This window comes from Equus asinus, chromosome 16 (assembly GCF_041296235.1).
Source record: "Equus asinus isolate D_3611 breed Donkey chromosome 16, EquAss-T2T_v2, whole genome shotgun sequence".
Taxonomy (NCBI): Eukaryota; Metazoa; Chordata; class Mammalia; order Perissodactyla; family Equidae; genus Equus; species Equus asinus.
In genome coordinates this window covers 32,750,560-32,778,439 of record NC_091805.1, presented here as the reverse complement: position 1 = coordinate 32,778,439, position 27,880 = coordinate 32,750,560, and the positions used below count along the sequence as shown (strand labels likewise).

At 37.4% G+C, this 27,880-nt stretch overlaps 1 protein-coding gene across 1 annotated transcript in view; it reads left to right on the top strand.

The window, feature by feature from the left end:
* Positions 1 to 271: 271 nt before the first annotated feature.
* DPYD (dihydropyrimidine dehydrogenase) overlaps positions 272 to 27,880 on the top strand; it is a 768,359-nt gene continuing 740,750 nt past the window's right edge. Inside the window, exon 1 of the mRNA XM_044748877.2 lies at positions 272 to 656. Within this exon, the coding sequence (XP_044604812.2) occupies positions 618 to 656 (39 nt within the window). The 5' untranslated portion in view covers positions 272 to 617. The remainder of the gene's footprint in view (positions 657 to 27,880) is intronic.

The following is a 27,880-nucleotide window of genomic DNA, read 5'->3' as shown; positions in this document are numbered from 1 at the left end:
TGCCGTCGCCTTCCCCTTGCAGCGCAGCACCCCACAAGCCTATTTGTTGGGTGGATGGAGGAACACTGACTACCTCCTCCGCGAGGAGTTCCTGAAGATGCATTGGCCCATAAGACGATGTTTCTGCACCTCGCGGGGTTCTGCACCTTCGTGCGGGAGGCAAGAAAAAGAGCAATTTGTCAGTGAGAGCGCCGACTGTTTTTCCCTTCAAGCCTGTGGGTTTCGCACATCTGGCCCCGCCTACCTAGCTCAGCCTTTAACAGTTTCTAGAGCAAAGGCCAGTCCCCCGAACGGGCGCCGTCTCCCGCCTTTCCTTCCGCCTGCAGCAGAAAAACAAGCCGCTGGGTTACGGGGGTGGGGGCGGGCCTGCGGCGAGGCCCCGCTCCGGCCCCGCTCGGTCCCGGCTGCTTGTTGCCGGGCGCTCGGAGCCGCGGGCCGCGCTCAGCCCCGCCCCGGGGGCGTCTCCGCCCGCGCCGCCCCGCCCCGCCCCCGCGTCGCCGACCCTCCGCTTTCGATCGCCACGGGCGCTCGGGCCAGCTGTCGCTTCGGTCTCTGGCTGCAGCCTGAGGACGCAGGGAGGGTCTGTCTCTAGCAGACCGCAGACTATAGGCACTGCCATGGCCCCTGTGCTGAGCAAGGACCCGGCCGACATCGAGGTACTGACTGCGCGCTCGGTTGCCCGGGCTGGGAGGGGGCCCAGCTGGCGGGTGTCCGGGAGGCCGCCCGCTCCCCGCCGAGCCGAGAAGGAGTGGGAGTCGCGGGAAACTTTGCTTTGGCGGGACGTTGGGGGGGGGGGGCGGCGGAGGAGCGGGAGTGGGAGCCCCGCGGGGGCCAGGCCGGGAGAGAAGTGCAGGAGTCCCGCGAGTGGAAAGGCACCCTGTGGGTTGGGACCTGGTTGTTGACTTCAGAGAGGGGTCAGAGAAGCCTGTCCTGTTCTGCCCCGAATGGCAGGGACTGAAGAACTACGAGAGTTCGCGAGAGATGGCTTCGGAGGGGAGAAGTGCCGTTTCTCATCCGATCTGCCCCGCACCTTCCCCTCTGCCCGCGGTGTGCTTCTCAGGACACCTGTCTGCCGCCCCAACCTGCAGTAGCTGAATCCTGAATATTTGCAAAGGTGGAGTCTAGAAATAAAGGAGATCAGTGTGTCCGCTACAGCAGCCCCCGCTAGCCGTAGTATTTCTTATGAAATAATGTAACATAGGGATGAATGGAATAAAGTATTGAGAACATGAATAATGCAGTGCCTTTAGAAAGACCTGTTTTTCTTTTCTCAACAGTTTTTGATTCTCTGGTGCAGTCTGTTTCTGTAAAAATGTTATCTTTCTTCCTGTGAATAAGGTCCTACCTGAAATGACATGATCCTCTCCTTTGAGTTCTCCCTAGGACCTTTATGTAGGAGATGAGAAGGATTTAATTGTAAACAGTGATTTTAGACATACTAACCCAGTGTCAGCACTTCTGAGCTAAGATAAACTGCTTTTTAGGTTTTTTTGTTGTGTTTTGTTTGGGGCTTTTCTTTATTTGAGTCTCTTGGTAACGTGTGTGTATGCGCATGCGTGTATGTTTTCTTTAGAAATGACAATATATTTTTTTTCCCTCGTTTCCTTTCAGTGGTTTAAGTAAAAGTTTAAAACCACCTGTTTGCAGAATAGCTGCTTTTGCCATGTTTTGCCTCTGTCATTGACTGAAGGAACTTTGTGTGCTGTTTGGGGGATGGTAGTACTGTTTTCTCCAGACTCCAATATTGGTTTGAAACATCCATTTTAGTAATAAGAGTCATAGTATACTGTGTGGACATCTCGGGTTAATTTACTTGTGGTTTTTCTTGTGGATTGTTTACTTTTTCATATTAAGCAATGTGATATACTTAACCCAATATTTATTCATGTGTGCTTAGGATAAGAGATACTTGATTTATGTCATTGTCTTTTTTGGTCCTTGTTATTTTGACTTAACCAAATCCTTTTTTTTCCTTTTTTTTACTAAGTCAAATAGCACACTTCAGACAGCATTCAGGCAGCACTGATTTCAGAGATATGAGTGTCAGAGGGCAGGTGGCTCTTGGCTTTTGAATTTCAGAATGGTATGTTATCTGCTAAACTGATTTCTTTCTCTGTATGTCTCTTGCAGTTGTCTTTGAAATCAGTTCTTAACCACATTACACTAAGGGAAAAGATGCCAGCGAAACATTAAATGACTGGCTTAATTTTGTGCATTGGTTTAGCCAAGACCATTTAAGAAGTCCATGCCCTCACACGTACTCACAATCTAACCTTAGTCTATGTGACCAGTCTGCCTGATATTACGTATAATCTAGAATAGTGGTATTCAGACTTTTTCAGCTTTTATGTAGTTCCTATATGCAACACACTTTACTCAGTCACATCTTTCATCACACCCAGTACCTTACTTTTTTCTCGAAGTAGTATCCATGATTAATGAGCTAGAGTGCCATGAAAGAATGTGAAATTAATCATTAAAATATAATACAGTGAGGAAAAATATGTCAAGCCTAGAAAAATACATTATGCCTAGAGAAATACGTTTGAACATAGATGTCTCAGCTGATTGTATTGAGTCACCAAAGTTCATTTTTGTTTGAAGACTTAGAATGAATTATGAAAGCTCAGTTTTCTATCAAATTTGAATGTGTACATTTGATTTGCCTTCCTTGGATGAATTCATTAGAATCATTGTCTAGAGATTGGTCTCATTGTAACCTTTGTCTTAGTCTAAAATGTGTGGAGAAACAAGTAATCTTAAAAAAAAAAAATTATTGGGGCCCCTGCGTGGCAGAATGGTTAAGTTCATGCATTCTGCTTCTGTGGCCCAGGGTTTCCTGGTTCAGGTCCTGGGCATGGACCTCAAGCCATGCTGAGATGGCGACTCACATAGCAGACCAGAAGGACCTACAGCTAGAATATACGACTGTGTACTGGGGGGAGCTTTGGGGAGAAGAAGGAAAAAAGAAAAAAAAAAGATTGGCACCAGATGTTAGCTCAGGTGCCAATCTTTAAAAAAAAAATTATTGGTATGAAACAGAGTACATGTTCACTTGATAGATGTGAAAAGAACAGAAGGTGATGGTGACAACCCACTATAATAGTGATTTAATTTTCCCGTAAGCTACCCACAGAACCTCAGGTGTCAGTGAAGCAGCGGAGAAATCTCTTTGTTTCTGAGGAAAAAAGTTATTGAGATATACAGTGTTGCTTTGTGTGCTCATTCCATAATTTCTAGCCTCAATCCAATAGCACATCGGAGTTTGAAGGGTTGGGAACCTGAAAAACAATAAAAAGGTCACCAGACTCCAAAAGTGGAGTGTCCCTGGGTTGGAAGATAGGCATAGCAACAGTGCGTTAGTAGATGATTAGGCAGTAGAACCTAGCTCATATACTCAAATGTTGTTGTCATTATATTAGTGGCAGAAGTTGAATGAAAAGTCAGGTTTTTTGCCAGACACATAAATGTGGTTCAGAACCTGGGATCTTGGGCAAACTGCCTAGGACTGAGGTTTCATTGCACTCCTTTTTAGCTGTGTGACGTTAGGCAAGTTACCTCACTTCTTTGAGTCATATTTGCATAATCTGTTAACTAAGGAAAATAATAATAGAAAAGATAATAAACAAATGCCACAGGTTGACATCTTCTTGTCAGGAAAAGACAAAAACGTGTGAAAAAATAAAGACATAGTAAAAATATCTTAGGAAAATCACTGCCAATGAAATAATTAATATTCTAAAGTTCATTAACGGTAGCTATATACTTTTTAGAGTTATTTTACTTTGTGGTCTTAGTCTTTGGATATAGCTGAATTTTGTCAAGGATAACTTTTGAATATGACTTTTGAAGGTTTCAAAGAAGGTGAATATGAGACATTGATCACTTTCTATGATCCCAACAGTACTTTCACAGTACTTCATTTAGTTTGAATTGATAACCAGTAGAATGTCAATATCTGCACATTTAAAAGGAAGTAAGAATGATTTTGTAAGAATTCGCTTTTGTTCAGTGCCTTGTTCCCCTCCACTGACATGGATAATTGAGAATATGCTCTACAGGTATAGCCAAAGGGAAATGTACGCAGTCGCAGCCAGCTTTTAACTCTTTGAATACTAATAATTTTGGTAAATGTTTACAGACAAACTAAATTGCTACCTGCCACTCTACTGCTTCTGCAATCACAAGTCAAGGTCCATTCCCTAGAATTATCAGTTAATGAATATTAAAGGGTTATAAACTCATTTCAAATTTATCCAGAATAAAAAAGGGATTTCAATCCATTGTCCAGAAAAATCACAATACATTTCAAGTCCAATAGAGATAGTTTCTGAATTACTGATGCTATGACTTCTATTCATTTGAGAAGATAATTGAGAATTTTCTGTGTGTATTAGTTAAGAAAATAAGATACTGAAATGATAGATTTGGAAAATGGGAGTATAATGGAAACAACTTGGAGAAAGGAAATTTTAAGGAGCATTTTGAAAAAAGAAAGGCATGGGTTGTGCGTTGGTGGAGATGGCAAAGGATCCTTCAGAATACTCTTTATCATAACTGCTTTTGCCCCTAGGGAGGGAGAAAGGGTCATGGATCCAAAGGCATGCAACCAAATAAGGGTTCAGCTTTGCAGAAGCTATCGGTTATTTATTTGTTTATTGAAATTTACATAGTTTTTACTCAGTGTATAAATAACAGTCCTTTCTTGTCTCCTCCCTGGTATTGATTGGGCCCCATAGATCTATGGAAATGCTACTTTGACTTGCTAAAGCTTTTAAAGCTTGTTTGTTTTTTTTACTTTTACATTTTTTAATTTTAAACCTATTTTGTGAGTTTGAATTGTTAAAAATATACTGTACTTTAAGCTGTCCCCTGGACCATGCTTGGTTTTACTTTAATGCCTTTCTCCTTTCTGAGGAGTTTAGCTGGGCAACAGAAATGGGTACGATTACGTGATTTGGAGAGTTACTTCGTTCCAGTGACACATCTTTGTAGTTTTAAGGTACTACACATTTCTTTAGTTAAACATGGTCATATATATGTATTGGTACAGTCAAAAAAAATTTCTACCTCTGGCACATGAATTCAGAACTAGTGTCAGTAGTTTAATTAAAAACTGTGAGATTAATGACTAATGATGAGTCTATCACTAGGGAGATTTTTAGATTGCATCTGCTTAATCATAGCAGATAGTGTTGACTGATTGCTTAATTGTAAAAATGTTCTTGAATTCAGTAACCTCCTCTCGTACATTCTGGAAGAAAAATCCAGTTTTGGGAAGCTGAGTGTTAACAGTAAGAAATTAATAAGAATGCCAACAAAATCTAGAGTCAAAATGCTGAGATAACTGAATGATCTTTAAGCAATTGTATCTTTTCTTAACAATTTTGAATATTTGAATACAGCATTTTACCAAACTCTCTGTATAAACAGGCAACAATACAAGAGCTGAAAAATAGAGACTCTAGTTAAGGTAAACATGTCTGGTCACTGTGGCAGAATTCTAATAATTAGCATAAATTTAAGTTACAAGGTTAGAAACACTAAAATTAAAGACAATGAGACTGAAAAAAATTGTCATAAAATAATATGACAAAGAAAATCTGATGAGAGATTTGGTATAGGCTAGGCTTCAATGCAGCAAAAGAGGAGATTGAAAAGTAGGATTGGCCAATTTATTTTTCTGCCTCTTAGCTATATGGACACAATTGAGAAATATGTAGCAGAAACCTTCAGTCCTTAAAAGTGTAAAGAAAACTCTATGTCCTTTATCCTCTATCTTAATTCAAAAACATTTAATAAAGCATCCTAAGATTATAAATTTATCTAAATCAGGATTTTGATTTTCAAATGTGACGTGTTTACCTTCTAGGCTTCATTTGCTCTTAATCCTCCATATCAAGACAGAAGGTGTTTTTTGGCCTTAAACATCAGTAGTGTGGGTGTTCACAGATATCCTGGAGCCAATTATACTACTGCGATAACTCTTAATAGGATTATGTCTTTCCTGTGGCTTATAATTATTACTGCTTCCATTGATTTTAATTAAAATGTTACACTAGTAGATATGAAACATCTGCATTTAACTCAGTGTATAGCTTTCCTTTTAGACTTCACCACAGATACCTATTTATTGATGTTAGGAACTAAGTAGTTTTGTGTAAAGTTATTTACTTTCTGTTTCACAAAATTAAGCTTTATTTCATGGTTAGTTAAAAAAAACCCATTATGTTAAAATATAATGGTTCAAATCCTGACTCTGTTATTTTTTTATTTGTGTGATTGCAGTCAAGTTCTTTCCTGGACTGTTGTTTCTTCTTTTGTAAATTGGATTTAATCTTAATTATTTCATGCAATAGCTGTAAGGATTAATTGGAGTCATGTACATGTAATGCCTCAAATAGATCTGTCACATAAAATATATGCTTTTTTAGTTATTTTAAATATTTTTATTGCATATTTCATGTGTGTTATGTAAAAGTCACTTGACGTTCTTCAACTCCAAGAATCAGCTAGTGGTATTGAAGTCTGTTAAAATATGTGAGGGAGGAAAGAGTTAATAAAATTAAAAGAATTATGAGGGGGGCTCGTTATAGATTCAAAAATGTTGCAAATGTGTCTTATGAGAAAGTTGCTGAATACTATTTGTCAGTATTACCAATGAAATGGGGGAGTTTCTGAATTCAGGTCAAATTAAAAAGACCCACTTCATTTTGCTTTTTATTTCTATTTTAAAAATATTTTTAATACCCATTGTAATGCCAGCCCTCTAGTTTAAGCTGCAGGAGATTCGAAGGAGGTATGTGGCATAGGCTCTGTCTGTACAGGATTATCCCCATCGAATACACAGGAGAATAAGATTCAGATCCAGGGCTGATCCCCGCCTCCCCACCCCCGAACCGTTTCTGCTTTATTGCAGTGTACTTATGGAATGAGTCTTTAATGTTTGAGGGTTTTTGAGACTAGATCAGGGCCAATGCATTGGTGACATGTTTCCTTGGCATTCTCAAGGATCTTTAGAAGGGATTTGGTGTTAGCCTTTTCTGAAAAGCAATCCATATACAATTACTAAAAAAGAAACAGCTCAGGTGTCTCTTTGTACAAACTGGGCTGAGCTTTTAGTTTCTCTAAGCAAGTGTATTAGTTTCAAAGAAAGTTTTTTCTAGACTTCTAAGCGTCCCTGCACCCACTGTTTGTTCATTAATAATTTTTTTAACTTTTTTAAGGAGGGAGTTGGAGATCAACCTGTTTTGCACCAGGAAAAGGTAAAGCATGCCCTTTCTGAAGGATGACTCCGATAATAAACTTTTTATGCTGGGTTATAATAATTTTATTCCTTGAGATTTTCAGCTTGGTTGTGTAATAGCATTCTCACTATCCTCTACCTCTGTCATAATAATTAAAGAGACAATCTGCGTCCCTACCTCCCAGGTGCTTGGAAATTGATATTATGAGTGCTTATGAATGTCCCCTTGAGGCACTCCTGACTGGGCCACTTTGAAGAAAAATCTCTTCATCAATAATGAAGCCCTGAGGGCCACTTCTCCGGGGACTCACACAAAATTACATGTCAACTGCAGGCCTGATTTATACAGATGGCGCTCGTGGATGGAGCCCTGACCACACCTCCCCCTCCTCCGGTATTTTATTACCCGCCACTCTCTGCTGATCCTCACCACTTACCCCCCTCAACTTTCATTCTCTCCCAAAACATCAGCCCCCAATTTTCAACCTGTTTTACCTGCCCACGATTGACTCATCTGAGTGGATTGTTTTGCTAATCTTTGCAAAATCCTTTGAATGGTATTAAAAATTGACTCTGGTAGCAAGTTAAAACTTGAAAAATGTTAAGTCAGTATGTCTAATGTAAAGGCCATGTGAAAATCTTCAGCGAAACAATAGAAGAGAATGTGTGTTTACTGTGTGTTAGTTAAAATAAGCGTCCTGGGATAGGGGACGGGCCTGGGGTTATTTTTGCTCTATGTGTTGGATCCCGTGCTCCCTGATCTTGTGGAAATCATTCAGCCGCTGTGAAGAGATTGCTGATTCCTCAATGAGTTTGCTATTGATCAGTCTTTTAAGGATGGTTTGTAATAAAATACGGCACTGGTGAAATTGTTTGGAAATGTGACCTGCTGAGTGATCATATTAAGGAAATGCAGAGGTGGTGTTGTCATAGCTACTCTATTTTACGTGCTAGGTAGGATTAAGTGTACATTTATACCAGCTATATGGATTTGATAGATTTATTCACCTGATTTTTTAACTTTCTTCATGCTTGCCTGCCTCCTTTCTTTTCTTTTTTAATCAAATGAGTGAGCTAAATCTAAATCTCTCCTGTGCACACAGAAAAAGTCCAATCCTACTTTGTGTGGCTGGAGTTCTGTGAGGGTGATCTGGAATTAATAGGTTAATATTTTGTGTCTTTTAGATAATGCCATCTTTAACCAGAAATTAAGACCAGAGATTCCAAAAAGGAGATTGGGCTCTCTAAGTCAATTTGTCCAGGATGTTTGTTGATTGATAACTGTCAGTGGAAACTAGAGTACAAATGGTGGGGTCCCCACCCCCACAGGGGATTCAAGTCACTTTTCTCTGGCTCCTTGCACCACAATAACTTCAAAGCTTGGGGACCTTCTTTCAGATATTCTTCCATGACACATATTGAGCAGTGCTTGGGTAAAATGTTTGAAATCCTCCATAATTCTTAGAAGAAGGGCATTCACTTCTCCTCATAGATCTAGGGTTAAGGTTTGACAGCTTTCACAGCAAAACACTCTTTTACTTTTGGCTTAGCCTTCATTAAACTTTTTTTCATTCCTCTGATTTAATTTTTAATTATTTTTTATGATCATTACAGAAGATTTAAAAGATGCAAAAAAAGGTGAAAAGAAGACCCCAAACATATAGTGATACCACCCACACAGCCATGCTGATATTGACTTAGTACGTTTTTTTCCTATGCATGAGAGTTTTTTCCCTAAATAGTTTTAATCATATCCAGTTTTACATTTGCCTTCTTATTCTGTCAGAAGTATTTCGCCACATTCTTGCTAACTTTTAAAATAGTTTTAAATAGCAGCGTGAGATTCCATGGCAGTGGAGATAACAAAATTTGTTCAAGCCTCCCCTGTATTATCAGATGTTTGCTTTGTTTTTATTACTAGTTATTAAGAATAATGCTTCCATAATTTTTTTTTGTTTTGCTTAAAACATTGTATGGTAAATACACTTGAGCAGGTTGGTTTCAATAATATAGAGTGCATTTCAGTTCTCTTCTACCCGACATGATTCAACTGAATTGTGTCTTTTAAAAAGTGTTTTTAAAAAGGAAAAGGGGCCCATTATTAGTGGCAGAGATAGAAAGGACAAAATGAAATTGGAACCAGTTACCTGTTTACCTCTTCCTCCCGCCACGGATACAAGCTCAGAACACTCAGGCATCTGGATGTAGTTTCCCTTGATATGGATGTGACTTTGTTTGGACTCACTGCTGATGTGATGCTTCCTTCTAGATCACGGCTTGACTGCCTGAAGGTTCCTTATTTTTTCTGCCCTGAGAACAGGAAGAGTAAGGTTAGGTCTCAGATTGTTATCTTGAATGGATAAAATCTCAGATTTTTATCTTGAATGAATAAATGTAACACCAACTGCAGGTGTCCAACTGTGTGACCAAGGATGGAAGCTTTTATAGTATGTCCCCCTTTCCCCCCAAACCACTCTGGCAGAACAGATTCTCAAAGGATTCTTGCAACCTTGACCTTTACATTAGAAGTATGAGTGGGTGTGTGTGTGTACACTCATGCAAAAGCACATGTGTGTGTACAATTTTTTTCTTTTTCTTTTCCTTATGGTACTCAGGAAGAGGAGAGAGATGATGAGTGTAGCTACTTTTGACCCAACAGATTTTTCTCACAGTGACAATTTAGTAAAGTGAAACATTCTTCTGTATTAGGTTCATTAACAAAAATAACTTTTTTGGTGGGCGAAAGATGAGGAAGAGTGGCCCCGAGCTAGCATCCATGCCAATCTTCCTCTATTTTATGTGGGATGCATGGTTTGATGAGCGGTGTGTAGGTCCACGCCTGGGATCTGAACCCACAAACCCTGGGCCGCTGAAGCAGGGTGTGCGAACTTAACCACTATGCAACCAGGCTGGCTCCTAAAGTAACTTGATTCATGCTGTAATTTAAAGATCAGATTTACTTGCATCCTGAACTCTGAACATTGCTATGCTTAAGCCTCTGTCTTTTTTGAAAGAGACAAAAACATTTGCGGAAAAAAATTCTTATATGGTTCGTGACAATTACAGCCCATCAGCCCATCACCCCAAGACATGCCTATAGGGGTGGCTGATGAGTCAAGTAGGTCTGTGCCTGGGATCTGACCCCACAAACCTGGGCCACCGAAACGGAGTTTGGGCAACTATAACCACTTGGCCACAGGGCCAGCCCCAATATTTTACATTTTTAAAGAAAGAATTCTGTGAAAATTCCTGTCTGATTGGTTTAATTTGCATTTGTTTGAATATTGGTAAGTTTGAATATTTTTTCCATGTTTTAAAATAGTTTGGATTTTCTTTTACAAATTATTTTAACAGGATTTTAATGTGAGAGTAAAATAAGAGAAAAAAGATATAAGAAAATTAGAAATATAGATTTTAAGAAAATTAGATGCTAATAATTATAAAATCACAACAAAATCAGTACTATTTTGGAAACATAGAATCCACTAAAACTAACTTCAGATAAATTCAGAAACAGCAATAGATCAGTAGACATGATCTATTCTAATCATTATTGATAATATGTAATGAGTGATTATTATTTATTTTAACTGTAATGAAAGTGTAGCATAGATTAGTGGCTGAGAGTATAGTTTCTGGAATTAGAGTGCTAATGTTCATATCTTAGCTCTGCCATTTACTAGTTTTTGACGTTGGCAAATGACTTAAAATTTTGTATGTTTCAATTTCCGCATCTGTACAATGGGGCAGTAATAATACCTATATCATAGGATCATTGTATGTTTGAAGAAAATACTACATATTCATCATTTTTAATAGTTCCACCACATAACAAGTGGGCAGTAATGTTAGGTGTTAAAATATTAATAATGGCTACCAATTACTATTTTGACTCCAATGGCCTTTCCATCTCTTTGATGATATGTTATTTTGATGTTTTAAAAACACATAAATTTACTGTACTTTTTCTTTTGTTCATTCACTAATATTTACTATTTCTTATTATGTGCTAGGCACTGGTCTAGATTTTGGAAACAGAGTGCAAACAAGACAAAAGATTTCTGCTCTCAATAACAGTGCATTACAGTAAGGGAAAAATAGGCAGTAAAAAAAAAGTAAATGTACAGTAGTTTCAGATAGTATTATGAGATTTGGTAAAAGTAAACCAGAATAATGTGATGCAGAATGACTGGTAAGGAAGGTCTCCTTTATATGTGGCAGTCAGAGAAGTCCTCCATGTAGAGGTGACATTTGAACTGAAACCTGAAAAACAAGGTGGAGTCTGACATGGCTTTTGAGGAAAAAAGAAAGCAAATCAAATAGGTGGGATTGAATTTAGTATAGGGAGCAAAAAGAAGTGACAGGTGTAGGGGAGATCCAATGTTGTATTTAATGGCATTAAGTTTGAAATCTTTATTCAATACCAAAGTAAAGATATCGAGTAGGCGGGTGGAAATAAGCATCTGGAGGTCAATAGAGAAGTCATAGCTAGAGGTGGAAACTGAGGAACTATTGATATAAAGATGGTGTTTAATGTCTTGGGGCTGAGTAAGATCATTTAGAGACAGCGTAGCTAAATAGCAGGTTGGGGGGATTTAGGCATTGAGAAGAGGAGAAAGTGGCCAAGGAGTCTCTGGTATCACAGAAACCAAGGAAGGAGTAAGGATGTGTTATAGTCAACTCTCTTCATTGCTGTTGAGAGGCTAAGATGAGGGTGTAGAAGATTCCTTTTAGATTGTTACCATGGAGAAATTGTGAGCTTGACAAAGCTAGCTTGGAGAAAGAAGCCCAATAAGAATGGCTTGAGAGGAGAACAAGATATAAGGAAGTGAGGCAATGACATTAGAAAACTCTGGGGGAAAGTTTTGCTGTAAAGACAAACACAGAAATAGAGAAGTAGCTAGAGAGGGCTAATAGAGCATGTACATAAGTTGATGCAGAGAGCCAGTAGAAAGAGACACTAGTGTTGAGGGACACAGAAGGCATGATTACCTGTATAAAAGGACTTTTTTAGTGAGAGGCAATAGGATTGATAGTATAAGCATTAGAGTAGGATGGAAGACAGAGTGGTGGCATATTGGATGGTGGGAAGATGAAGGAGTTCGCGTCTGGTGGTTTTTATTTTCTCAGTAAGAGTATGAGGCAAGATCATTAACTGAGGTTAAGAGGAAAACAGGATATAGATTTGAAAAACAGAGGAAAGTATGAATAGACTTTCTGGAAAGTGGGAGAATAAAAATAATAAGAAAGTATAGTAGGATTGTTAGGCAGTGTTTGTTTTCCATTTGTAATTTGTCAAGAATTTAACATGAGAGCAGTGAATACAATTTTGGGTTCTCTAGCCACTTTTAGCTGCTTGGATTCAGAAAAGAGTAGTTCAAGAGATGAACTTAATTGGGTTAAGATATGCCTGGGAAATAAAGTTGGCATAAGAGAGGGCCAGGGAATTAAGTGTGTTGTGAAGAAGTCATAATGGTGGATCATGGGATCTAATCTGAGGGAAGTCAGGATAATAGGGAAAGTTGACTGGTGAGAATACCAGGGATGTGCTCAATGGATTGGCTGTCTCAATAAGGTCAAAGAATTATTGGAACGTGGAAGGATGTAGGAGGTGAAGATTAGAGTGAGAGGTTTGAAATAAAGTTTTTGGAGATGGTACAGTAATTAATAATAACAAGCTCAAGAATATAGCCCAGGGAGATAGTGGCTGAGGTGGTGAGGAAGAAAAAAATATGTTGGTGGTGAAATGGTTGAGTAAGAGGCTGATGCTGGATGATCCAAACAGCTGTTAAAGTCATTGACTCCTGTAAAGAATAGAGGGAGTGGGACTGGCCCCGTGGCCCCATGGCTGAGTGGTTAAGTTCGTGTGCTCTGCTTTGGCAGCCTGACATTCGCTGGTTCGGATCCTGGGTGCAGACCTAGCACTGCTCCTCAGCCTTGCTGAGGTGGCATCCCACATATAAAAACTAGAAGGACCTGCGACTAGGATATACAACTATGTACTGGGGGCTTTGGGGAAGAAAAAAAAAAGAGGAAAATTGATGACAGTGTTAGCTCAGGGCCAATCTTTAATGCAAAAAAAAAAAAAAATACAGGGAGTGAAAAACAAGAGAACTTGATATTAAATTCTCACTGTTTGGGCAGAGGGTGGTGTGGTGACCAAGGGGTTGGTAGATGACAGGAGTAAGGAGTCATTAGGAGTAGAACACAGAAGAAAGATGATGTGGAGGTACATGAGAAGAGATGACCATACGACTATGGAAGCAGAGATTGGAGTGAATTAGTATGAATTTTGGTATGAATTGCTAAGAAGCTAGGATATTTCTGGAAGAAAGGAAGGAAAGGAGGGAAGATACTTTGGAAGTAGAGATAGTAAGGCTGGGGATATCTAACATTTTTAAAAAAGAAGATCTTTATTAAATTCAAATGCATAGTTTAAGGAAGTAATTAGGGGTAAATATCATAATATATTTTAAAGAGTCCTATGTATGCTATTAAAGTCTTGGTTCTGCCACTTTTTAGTTTTGTGAATTTAAGCTAATTTCCTTGTCTATACAATGGAGATCATGATCCTTGTCCTGTCTGCTTCATAGTGTTAGTGTTTGGAACAAATGAATTAGAATAAATGCAAATGTAGGCTGATATTATCAGGAAGTTAACTTATAGACGTGTACAGCCCTTGAATGAGGGAACAAAATATTTATTATCAAATATGGCAAAGAACCAGGTAGATAACTTTTAAAATCCATACTAAAGATTAAACATATAGTTTTCCAAAGCTTAAGTTACCAATAAAATATATTATACCTTCATTTAATTGTATAAGTAATTGTTAAGCACCTGCTGTATCCAGGCACTACACTAGATCCTATGTGGTGACTGGCTAAAAGATAAATGCCTCTCTCCTAAATGAGCTTATGAAACCAGAACAGAAGATGAGGCAAAATCACAAATAGCTATAAATCAAGACAGAAAGTGGAAAGTGCTTGCGGGTGATGGTTCAGGATTACAGTGTTAGAATTAAAGTATCTGTGTTATAACTACACATTCATGCAGCTTAATGATTTAGTTTTACACTGTTATTTTGAATTTGTTTGATAAATAACAAATTCATTCAAGTTTTGTTACAATCTCCTCCCACCTTCAATCCAGTCTCCAGTAATTCAGGGGCCGAAAAATGAGTTAGGTTTCTCTTTCCAGGGATAGGTGGAGCAGGACTGTCCTGGCTGAAATGGGTCTAGTGTAAGACAGATGTGAATGTAGGAGCTGGCAGAGTTAGAGTTAAGAGGGGTAAATGTGGGTCTGTGCACTCACAGCATTTTTTTTTTCGCTGCTGCCTTACTTAAAAACATGATTCCAGTGTTACAAAGATGTATCAGTTTCAGAAATGGTGAAACCAAGGGCATAGAAAGGTGAAATGGTTTGATTAAAGTCAGTAGTGAACTGGAAACTAAAACCTATGAATATGAGTCCAGTTTTATGTTGCTGTTTATTCAGACATTAAAATACATGACATGAAAATGAGGAATCAAAGAAGTATGGGAGTGGGAAGTCCTTCAAATGTTACCTTATTTTTTCCCACTGTATGTATTCACAGAATTTCTCAATAAGACGTTTTATATTCGATTCCTCAAGGAGTCCTTCACATGTGTAAATGAGGCAAGGTATGAATGGCTTCCAATCCACAGGCCAGATGGTTGCAGTGGAGGAAGCTGATGAGATATCATCCATCACTTCTCAACATGATGTTAACTGACCAGTTCTGCCCTTTGCCAGGCTACTTTGACCTCTGACAGGACAGACTCTTTATTTGTTGGAGAAATTAGGAAAAACAAATACGCAAAATGGAGTGCAAGACTGGAATTGGTTTTGGGATTCTATATATTTTTTTTCTTAAGTTTATATATATTTAGACATGCGTTATAAAACTGATTCACTGGACCCTTTGACTGAAGGACATTTTTTTCATTCTACTTTATAATAGTAATAACGCCATTGTCAAGACAAGCAGTTTGTATTTGAAGATTTTAAAAAATGTTACTAGAAGGGTATGATCTGTGGTTAATTTATATTAGCCTAACCCTTACCCCTTTTGCTTCTTCAGTACTGTGCAATTTTGAATTGATTATGCTACAATGGCAGATACTTAGAGGTACACATTGTGTGATTATAATTGCACTACAGTGTGCAAAACAAAGCAATTTGTCTCGCTTTCAGTTAATCTGAAAATGAAATAAATTAAGAATCTATGTAATTATTTAGTTTCTTAATTTTAAAGTAGTTTACCTCCATAAAAACCTGTGGCTTAAAAATAAATATAACATTTGGGTTTGATAACTTTTATTCTTTGAGTCAACTTTTCTGGGGAAATCAAATTACATTGACTAGTTATACAAGTTCTCATGCTGTTAAGCAAGCTCAGCAATGCCTTTTAATACCCATGGAAATTATTTTGGTTGACATGGAACTTTGAGTTTCTTCCATTATTATTAACATATCACTGAAATGTTATGATCACCTTACTGCCCAGTGATTCCTGTAATCTCTGAATTAACCCACTTTTTAAATAATAGCGTCTTTAAATGTAGTTTAATTTTATCAGTATAATGAATATGAAAAATAAAGAATAGCTTTTTTTTTTCTTTTTGAGGAAGATTAGCCTTGAGCTAACTGCTGCCAATCCTTCTCTTTTTGCTGAGGAAGACTGGGCCTGAGCTAACATCCATACCCATCTTCCTCTGCTTTATACGTGGGACGCCTACCACAGTATGGCTTTTGCCAAGCGGTGCCATGTCCACACCCAGGATCCGAACCGGCGAACCCGGGGCCTCCGAAGCGGAATGTGCGCACTTAACTGCTGTGCCACCAGTCCAGACTCCAAGAAGAGCTTTTAAGGAAAAGCAGTGGTGCTCTATACCATTCCTCTCAGTGACTTGCTGGTAAATTACTAATTGAGAGTGGGGGGTGGGAAGCAGGGAAGCTCTGATTTGTAGCGTTTGCTGATTACCATGGGGCGAATACATCCTCTTTGGCAGGTTTTAAACCCTACAAAAGTGGAGTTGGGAAGAGATGTTAACTATGGATGCTCCAGTGCTCATTGGAGCGGGGTCCAGCACACCATTAACTTCCCTGCTTCCTTCTCATCCTCTCCCAGTTCCCAGAAGCAGCACTTGTGACTGTTTCTGTTTTTAATTCGTCTACTAATATGATTCAAATTTCTACTCATCTACCAAATTTTTGGACATTTTCCTTTTTGTCTTTGGCCATTTGTTTAGCAGTTTTGGAAAAGTACAGTTTTTTTAAAGACCACTTAAGGTTTAAATTAAGATTTTAAAACACTAGATATTTGGATCTCCGGGTTCCTCTAATATAGTTTAAACTAATTTAAATTACCAAATTATGAGTTTGAAAGTGAAAATGATGAATTGTAAGATAGTACCATGAAAAGTTTTCCAAGGAATAATTTAAAAACAATATGATTGATTACTATGCTATTAATCAGTTTAATGACCACAGGACATTTCCTCAGACTTGCCCATGTTAGATATTGCTTTGCTAGACTAATGCGTTTTGCCTATTTCAAGACTCAGGTTATGGCAGAAGCTCCACCTTGGAAGTGATCCACGAATTATGAGAAACGCCATTTGTAGATATATATTAAATGTTATCAAATGCTTCATCCAGTTCCATAATCTGCATTTTTAGCAGGGTTAAATTTCATTTAAAACTTTTCTTACTTTTTCCACTAAAAATATATTCAGTGTAAAAAATTTTAAGGCAAAAGAAATCTGAGATATTATATTCTTTGTGATATTGTTAAACAAATTGTATCTAGCCCTTCAAGTTTTAATTTCACTTCACAGTAAATACGACATGAGGTGGATTCATTATCCAGCCTTTGCTTCCTTAAATGTTAGCAAATGTGTAAAGAGCAGGAATGTTGCTCACTAGCAATCCTGTTATGTGATTACATAGGAACTTTGTTAATTTCTTTCACGGAGAGTCTTCCATTAAGTCAAATTCTCTTCTATGCCCAGAAAATAACCTTAATTACAACCTAATATCTGTCATCCTTGAGAAAAGTGTTTATACCTTTGAGTAAGTTTAAGTGCCAGAAGGCTTATAGAAAGTATGTGGACCTATACAGTGATGGGAAGTACCTTTATCAAACACCTGGAAGTTATCACAGTTATTCAGATTGAAATGGAGAAAAATAGCTCATTATTTCCTAGTGGTATGTCCCATATAAGAAAAGTCTTAAAAGATAAGTGATTCTGTTTCGTATGTCCCTTTTACAAACTATTCGATGACAAAAATAATAAAGAAATCTCACTAGAAGCTGAATACTACTAATTTGATGAAATTATTACTCATTACACAGCAATGTAACTCTGCTTAAAATTTATTTTCAGTATAAATCTGTAAAATGACAGCAGAAGTGTAAGAAGCTTTGTATTGAAAGTGACGGTGATAATTTACTCATCTTGAGATGAAGAGTATTTCAATGGCAATGGAAGACTTTTAATGCTTAAAGAATTGTTTTAAATATAGGGATCATGTAATCCTTCCTGCGGAAATGCATCTAGCTTTATCCAATAAATCTGAAACACTGAACTTCTGACCTCTTATGCCTCTCTCTGGTCTTTTATTTATACATCTCCTGGTTCTTGCTCTATTTCTATTTTTACATATGGCTTCCAATCAGAAGTAGCGTCATAGGCAATATAAATAGTGGATAATTCAAAATACTGGGGAGACCCTTTGTAGTAATATCTTTGTATGAATGTGATGATGTAGTGGAGTCAGGAGACTTAGCGTTAATGTTGATTGCCTTTAACTTGGGTTGTCCTTTCACCTCACTGTAGGTTTGTCTGTAAACAGAGGGCCCTTATGGTTCTAACACTTTAAGGAGGTACAATTCGATTCATTGCAAGCCTCCTTTATAGTATTCCCTATACAAGGTACAGAAGATACTGAGATGAGTCATAGCCAGTCATTACACTCAATAAGCTCAAAGTCTAGTGGGGCCGACAGGCCCTTCAACAGAAAATTTCAGACAGTGTGGGTCCAGTTGGAATATGTGATCTAATAATTTATGTAAAAATTGTATGGATTGAAAGTGTTAAGCATATAATTTCTATTATAGTGGAAGTAATGTTACTTGGCATTTCTGAGTTATAAACTGTACTTTTTGGTACTAGAGCTTCTGTTATTTCTTGACAATTAAGGAAAAATCTTAGCCTTTTAGGTAAGATATCTGGACTTAATTCAAATCCAACAATTGAAAGACGCTGGAAACATGCTATATTTCACTGTCTTCTTTTTTTTTTTTTTAGCCTTTAAGTCACTTATTATATGACACCTATATTCATGCTTTGTACCAAAAATAATTGAACATTTTTTCCCAAGCTGGTTCTCTATGCCAACTTTTTTGTTCTATGATTACCATTTCCCTTGTAATCACAAACTGGACACATGGGAAATATATTTATTTTTATGTCTCTTCACAACCTATATTCATTATCATCAAGTCTTGCTGCTAGAGCTTCCTTAACACTATTTCTAAGATTTGCCTCTCTTTCTTCTTTTAAACCAATTACAGATAACCAGTATGTACCAGGCAGTTTGTTACATGTTGTGGCTGATAGACAGATGATAGACTTTTCTTTAAGTCTGACTTATTTCAGGTCTTGTTTACATTGTTATCTGCCCCAATGCAAAACTAATTTCATTATTTATGGTAAATATACAACAATCTTTGAGTTACAAACTTTAAAAATAAATAAGAAACTCATATTATTGCTGGTCATGGAGGAAGTACAGATCAGTGATTTTAACAGTGTGGAATCTGAAGCAATGCATGTGGGTTAGAATTTCTGTCACTTCCCGAGCAAGTTACTCAACCTCCTTGTGATCTTGTTTCCTCATCTGTAAACTGGTGATCACAATGCTAATGTCATCATAGAATTGTTATGAGAATCAGCTTGAAAAGAAAAACACTTAAAAAAGCGCCTGGCATACTATAAGCCCCCATTCAACACCAGCTACTATAAACAGTCATCTGATACAAGAACATTAGAAAAACGTCTTAAATATTTTTTTCAAATAAAAGACATTATAAAATTCTGAGAAAAAGGAGTTAAATTGTCTTCGTGTTTGAAATATATGTTAGACTGGGAACAAATCCCGAAATTAGTCAGAGAGTATTGATAGAGATGGTGTATCTTGGGAGCACAGAAGTGTGTTATCTACCACAGCCTTGTAGGAAGAGGTTAACATAGCCTGGTTGGGAGAGCCTGATTAAAGGGAGGAAGTTGTGTACAGGGATGGTTGTGGAAGATTCCCAGAAAACAGTTTACAAGGGAACATTGGGTAAAATTTTTATTCACGTCATTAAGCCATATTGTAAAAAATTCATGTCAGTTAAAATGGAGAAACCTATTAGCAGTCAATCAATGAAGATTAAAATGAATCATTTTTTTCTGTGCTGGCACAACAAAATTTCCATTGATCATTCTGTGAAATGAGTAATTTTTGGTTTGGGATTTTTGGCATTTTGATGGATTTCAAGAAAAATACTAACTTATGCTGATGTGATTTCCCATTTGTCTTTTAAGTACATAAGCCAAATGCTTTCAGTTTGACATTTACACGCACTCTGGCCCTGAATATTTTCCCTTCTTGATTGGACTGTCAGTACTTCCCACACCTAGTTGGCCACCAGAATCATCTCCGGTACTGAGAGAACCAGATTATGAAGCATATTATAGAAAAAAGTATAAAAGTAGCTTAAACAAGACAGTAATTTATTTCTTCCTCATGTAATGAAGTCCAGAGATGCGTAATACGGGGCGTGCCACACGATTTTCTTGTCAGCAGGTTTCTGTGTCTCTATGCTGATCTCTTCCAGTCCACCTCTTTGTTCAGGTTGGAAGCCAGAGCTCCACAAGGAGGAGGAAGGGGAAAAGAAGGGTGTACCACTCCCTTTAGAGAGACTTCCCAAAGACCTACACTTCTAAATGCATCTCCCTGGCTGGCACTTAGTTGAATATAAAAAAGTGAGTGGAGAAGTCATTTGAATGCCATTTTGAGAACTTTCATATATTTTTTGTCAGGGTGTTTTACAAAGTTAAGCTGCGTGGGGAGTGAGTTGCCTTTAAAATATATTATTCTTGTCTATTTCCACTTCTGCTCAAGATGGAGTAATAGGGAATGAATTTACATTTTGTGTCGGGGTCCCCAAGAACATTCTCAGGCTCATTGATTCACTAGAAGTACTCACAGAACTCAGCAGTTATTATATTCTTGCTAACAGTTTATTACAATGAAAGATAGGTTGAAGTCAGCAAAGAGAAAAGGCACATAGGTCACAATACAGAGGAAACCAGGCAAAAGCTTCCAGGTGTCCTCTCACAGTGGAGTTATATGGGAAACACTTAATTCCCCCAGTGATAGTGTGTGGCAACATGTGTGAAGTGTTGCCCCAGCCAGGAAGGCTGACCAAGCCTTAGTGTCCAGGGCTTTTATTGGGCATTGACCATGGAGGCATACAGTGCTGCATGACTGACTTTGGTTACTCAAGCTCCAGACCATCAGAGAAAAAGCAGATGTTCCTCATTAATCACATTGTTAGCTTAAACTAGTCAGACTGGTATAGCATGGCCCACTGCCTTAGGCATACAAAAACATTCTTGTCAGAACATCCTCAGCTTGATTTCCAGGAGTGAGTCAAGGACCACTTCTGAAAATAGGCCTTTTTTGCAACGTGCAGGGTTGGAGCAGCTCAAGCCTGTTGAATTAACCCTTTCCTGCATACATTTCCACCTGAAACAGTTAAACAAAAAATATATATGAAACATGGTTTACAAGACACTCACTATCAGGCAACAAAAGAGAGTGATCCTTGAGAGACAGAAACAAATGACGAGAGCCTCAATATTTCCCCAGTTTACTATCTTGAGAGAGTTTATAGGCTTCAGCTCAGGAAATGGGAAGCCCATGCAGAACCTTGTGGACTCCCTCAGTTGAGGAGACAGAGCTGAGAGTTTGGGGAGACCAAGGCAGCTAGAGTTTGTAGAACAGAGTAACAGAGGAGGGAGCTTCTAAGAGAGAAAACTGGAGATCTGCAGGGGGTCCTCAGTGAGTTTTCCACAGATTAATGATCAGCAAATGAATGTGAGAAAAAGGACCCAAGGCTAAAGAACAATCTGAGAGAACTAGAAGGAACAGTGCCTGACATTCACACTGGTCTTGGAATGCTGCCTACTCCCACCAGCCAGACTGGAAAACTTCATGATTCATATGACATTGGGTACTGAGAAATTTCTTGCCTCGATAGTGGGAAATAATTAGCCCTAGAGCAGATGAGCTCCTTAAGTCTCACTCACAAATCTTAAAAGCAAGACCTGAAAGGATCAAACTAGTTGCACATAACTCTGTCCTAGAACAAAACTCGAGAATATTTATAGGAATACAGAAACATCCTGCAGCTGACAAGGTGAGACCCACAGTAACTGGCATCCAATTAAAGATTACCAGGCATGAAAAGAGGTAGGAAAATACAGCCCATACTGAGGATAAAAATTAATGAATTGAAACAAATTCAGGATGGACGCAGATGTTAGAAGTAGCAGAGGATATTAAAAGTTATTATAACTATATTCTATATGTTCAGCAATTAAGTAGAGGCATAGAAGATAGAAGACCCAAATTGAACTTCTAGAACTGGCAACTACAATGGCTAAGATGAAAAGTACGCTGGATAGGATTAAAAACAGATTATATATTGCAGAAGAAAAGATAGTTAACTTGAGGACATAGCAATAGTAACTATTCAAAATGAAACACAGAGAGGAAAAAAAAGGAAAAGAGTATCAGTGAGCTGTGGGACAACTGGCTTGATACACATGTAAATGGAATCTCCCAAGAAGAGGAGAGGTGGAGGGATGGGAAGACAGAAAAACCATTTGAAAAAATAAATCCATAGGTCCAAGAAGCCCAAAGAGGCCCAAGCAGAAGAAGTATGAAGAAAACTACACCAAGGGATGTCATAATCAAATTGCTCAAAACCAGTGATAAACTCTTCAAAGCAGCCAGAGGAAAAAACAGCATGCTAGGTACAGAAGAACAGAAATGAGGCAAAAACTGATTTCTTTTTGGTAACAATGCAAGTGAGAAGACAACAGAGCAATATATTTAAAATACTGGAGAAAAAAAAAAAGCTTTCAACCTCTTCTATACCAGTGAAATTAACTTTCAAAAACCAAGGTGAAAGAAGACTTTTTCAGGTCCGCAGAAGCTGAAAGAATTTATCAGCAGCAGACTTGCACTATAAGAAATATTAAAGGAAGTCATGTCCTTCAGACAGAAGGAAAATGTAAATATGGATTTACATAAAGGAATACAAAACTGCAAAAATGGTAACTACATGGGTAAATATATGATTTTTACTTATTTAAATCTTGTTAAAAATAATTAACTGTGTAAATAAAAAATATATAGTGTGAGGCTTATAACTTATGTAAAAGTAAAATTCAACATGGATCAACCTTGAAAACATTGTGCTAAGTGAAAGAAGTTACGAAAGACCACATATTGTGTGATTCTGTTTGTATGACATGCCTGGAACAGACGAATCCATAGCAAGAAAACAACCCAATTGAAAAATGGGCAAAGTACCCAAATAGACATTTCTCGAAAGAAGACATACAGATAGCCACCAGGTATATGAAAAGGTGCTCAACGTCTCTAATCATCAGTGAAATGAAAATGAAAACCACAGTGAGATATCACCTCACACCTGTTAGAATGGCTGTTTTCAAAAAGACAACAGATAACAAGTGCTAGTGAAGATACGGAGAAAAGGGAACCCTTGTGCACTGTTGATGGGAAGACAAATTGGTACAGCCATTATGGAAAAGTGTATGGAGGTTCCTTAAAAAATTAACAATAGAATTCCCATATGATCCAGCAATCTCACTTCTGGGTAGATATCCAAAAGATAGAAATCAGTATCTGAAGAGATAACTGCACCCTCATGTTCATTGCAGCATTGTTGACAGTAGCCAAGATATAGCAACTACTCAAGTGTCCATCGATGGATGAGTGGATAAAGAAAGTGTGGTATATATATGTATGCAGTGGAATATTATTTAACCATAAAAAGAAGGAAAGGCTGTCATTTGTGACAACATGGATAAATCTGGAGGACATTATGTTAAGTGAAATAAGCCAGGCACAGAGAAAGAAATACTATTTGATCTTTGTTATAAGTCAAATTTGAAAAAGTCGAACTCCTAAAAGCAGAGAGTAGACTGATGGTTTCCAGGTGTTGGGGAATCAAGGAAATGGGGAGATATGGTCAAAGGGTACAAAATTTCAGTTACGCGAGATGAATAAGTTATAGAGATCTAATATGTACAGCATTGTGACTATAGTTAATAGTACTGTACTGTATACTTGAAATTAGCTGACAATAGATCTGAAATGTTCTCCCCACAAAAATAAAAAAGGAAACTCTGTGAGGTGATGTATATTTTAATTAGCTTGATTATGGTAATCATTTCATGATGCGTATGTATGTTAAAACATCACATCATATACTTTAAATATATACAATTTTTCTTTGTCAATTATACCTCAGTAAAGATGGGAAAAAGAAACGGACAAATCCATAGAATCAGAAAGTAGCTTAATGATGCCTAAAGCTGGGAGTTTGGGGGAAATTGGAAGTTACTGCTAGTGAGTTTTTTGGGGGTTGATGAAACATTCTAAAATTGATTATGATAATAGTTGCACAACTCTGTGAATATACTAAAAGCTATTGAATTATACAGTTTTAATAGGTAAATTGGTAAATGAATTATATCTCAATAAAGCTACTATAAAAAATTACTTGAAAAGAAAAAAAAGGCACTAAATATGGGGGGAAAAAGTAAAATATATGACAACAGTAACCCAAAGAGAAGTAATGGGCAATGAGTTCATCATCAGAGACTTGACAAGAGCGTTTCCAGTGGTGGTAGGAGCAGAAACTTAATTGCAATGAAGACCCAGTGGGTGGCTGAACATTTCTCTTTCTTTTTGTCCTTCTTAAATTGGAAATATGCATGCATCTGTCTGTGAAGTGTTCATGCCTTTCTCCTATTTATCTAATAGCATTTGCTTGTTTTCTTATTAATTTGTGTGAGCCTTATATATTAAAGAGACTAAGCCTTTGTCATATATTTGATTGATACAGTTCAATAAATGTTTGGAATAGGATTCCTGAATGAATTCCTGGAATAGAATTCCCATTCCCTAGGTTGGGAAATCAAATGTTAATATCTAAAGTCCATTCCAACTTGAATATAGTAAATCCTAGAGACCCAAAAAAGATACAAAGAGTTAATTTTATTCGTCCCTGGAAGGAAACCAGTATAGGTTATGTAGTATTTAATTACAACTGAAGATTAGTAAAAGAGGCATCATTTCTTTATATCTCGCTTTAGTTTTAATTTTAAATTATTTAAAGTGAGATATTTATGCCCCAAGTTGGAATTGCTAGATCTTGTTAAACAATTGAGATATCTTGGGGCTGGCCTGGTGGTGTAGTGGTTAACTTCTCACCCTCTGCTTCCGCGGCCCAAGGTTCACAGGTTTGGATCCTGGGAATGGACCTATACACTGCTTATCAAGCCATGCTGTGGCAGTGTCCCATATACAAAGTAGAGGAAGACTGGCACAGATGTTAGCTCTGGGACCATCTCCCTCAAGCAAAAAGAGGAAGATTGGCAACAGATTTCAGCTCAGGGGTAATATTCCTCACAAAAAAAAAAAAAAGAGAAAAGAATTAAGATATCTTGATCTGACTTCATTCCTCATATTTTCCACTAGCTAATACTACTTTTTAAATGGAGACCATTCTCTGTAGGCACTCAAATAAGGAGCGTTAATTAAAAATACAAGATATCACTTATTAATTAAGAGAACAAAAGTGCCTTAAATAGTAATTATATACATGGATTTTTTTATATTTAAAAATATTTATTTAATATACAAAATTATATCTTTCTTATAGAACTGATCTTATTTCAGATATAGATTTAATTTGTTCTCCTTTTAAAAACTTTCCGTGATACCAAGAGTATTTCTCCATATCAGTAAATGTCCTTTTAAACATAATTTTTAATAGCTGTGTATATTACTCCACTGTAGACTGACCAAAGTTTAACTTTTCTCTTCTTGCCAGGTGTTTTCCAGCTTCTTATTTTTATAAATAACAAACCATACTTCCTCTTCAGAGAGATTTCTTAAATGATCTCCTTTTTATTTTAAAGACTAAAACAAATACTGTAAAAAAAATACACATCCTTCAAATCTAGCCTTTCCAAGACTCACTTTCTGGGTTCACACAGCGCTGAGCATGATTCTATGAACATGCTTAAACAACTTTATTTTTATTTTTTCATGCCTGCTTCTTCCAGTAAGGAGGAAGGATAACAAAAGCAGCTTTCTTTGTTATAGGAACCATGTCTTTTGTGTATTGGAGGTGTCTGTGTTGTGTAATAAAATCCAAAAATTTGGCCATAGAACATTTTAAGAGGGGATAGCAAGAAGTGATTCATTTGTTTTCCTGTCAGAACTTGTTCCTGAAGTAATATTACCACACATTGCAAGTTTCAGTTCAAAATGTTTCACTGCCATTTCCGCAAGTGAGTTGCATGATTAAACCTTCGAATGAAAGTGGGGAAACATTGACCTCCCATTTTGGAGCAGTTAGTGATTATATGGCTTAAAATCTTTGTAACTGCTGACAAGTACTGAATGGTGTTCTCTTTGTCTTCTGCAGTAGAATGAACACTAAGAAGAAAACAGAATTCTGTTTGTTTTGCCAGCATTAAAGTCCTACTCTCCAAGGGAAGTTTCTTTCTGCTTTTTGAGACTGTTTTGCTAAGGAATTTTTCCCAGTAACAATTTGGGGATTTTTTTTTTTTGTTGCATATTTTTACTTCATGCTTTCATAGTGAAATATTATACTCGGTTTGGAGACAGAAGGATAAATAAAGTGTATCATTGATTTTGAGTGTTTTACTGACCAGTTTGATGGGACAGGGCCTATCTATTAATAATTACTTGATATCGTATCCTATGTGTCGAATGAATGGCAATGGCAGTAGGTTCTCTAGAAGTTCATGGGTACAATCTAAATGAAGAGAGGGATGGTTTTTCTTAATTTTTGGAGGAAATGGTTCTTAGTTAGAACTTAAAGAAAAGTTAGCATTTAAACTAACATAAAGTGGCTGCATCCTTGATGTAGGGAGTGGTGTGAGCAGAGTTATGGACATAGGATTGTACATAGACTCAATAGACAACAAATAGGTGAGGTGAGGGTAGGTTGGAGTGTTAGATGGGTACTAGATCGAATAGGAAGGTGATAGTTTTTATTGGTATTATGTATGTAATGGGAAGCCATTTAAGCTTTATGTGTGTGTATGTATGTGTGTGTGCACATGCATTTGTAAGTGTGTATGGGGTATGTCCGTCAAATAAGAAAGAGAGAAAGTACGGAAGAGATGAATAGTTTAATTAGGAGAGTACTCATATTGTGATCCAAACATACTGCAGTAAGCATCTGCAATAGATTGGAGAAACAGGAAATACAAAGGACAGGCCAGATGTGACTAACATCGACTAGCATTGTGTGGGTTTAAAGAACAAAAGAAGTGGTAGTTACAGATTGACAACAATATGAAGTCCGTTTTACTGGAGAAGTGGTCGTACAGTAGTCCCCCCTTATCCATGGTTCCACTTTCTCCGGTTTCAGTTACCCTCAGTCAACTGTGGTCCAAAAATATTAAGTGGAAAATTCTAGAAATAATTCATAAATTTTTACTTATGTGTCCACTCTGAGTAGCATGATGAAATCTCTCACCATCCTGCTCTGTCTCACTTGAGATGCTACGTCACAATGCCTGCATCATTCACCTCACTTCATCTCATCACGTAGGCAGTGTATCATCTTACATCATCACAAGAAGATTGACTACAGTACAATAAGACATTTTGAGACAGAAACCATATTTACATAACTTTTATTACAGTATATTGTTATAATTGTTCTATTTTATTATTAGTTATTGTTTTTTATCTCTTACTGTGCCTAATTTATAGATTAAACTTTATCATCATTATGTATGCATAGGAAAAAACAGTATGTTTAGAGTTCCGTATTATCTGTGGTTTCAGCATCCACTAGGGGTCTTGGAACATACCCCTTCACAGATAGGAGGGACTACTGTGTTATTGATACAAGTCAAGTGGAGCTAAAAAGTTGGGGAGAAAAAGACAATGCATTGTTTTTGATGTGAAGAAATTGAGATAATGATGGAACACGTAAGTAGGTTATTTGGTGTTCAGTGAGGTGGATGACTGTAGATCAAGGAAGAAATCTCAGGGTTTGGAATAGAGAAATAAAACTTAGCTACACAAAAGTAATCATTAGTGGAGGAGCAGGCCCTAAAGGTCCACGAACCCATCATTGTGGTCAAGAGAGGAAATGAAAGGCACAAGAGTAAAGGTAGTGAAAAGAAAGGTTTTAATGCCATGATGTCGGGGAAACAAAAGCAGGTGAGTTTCTGGATAGAAGAGCAAATC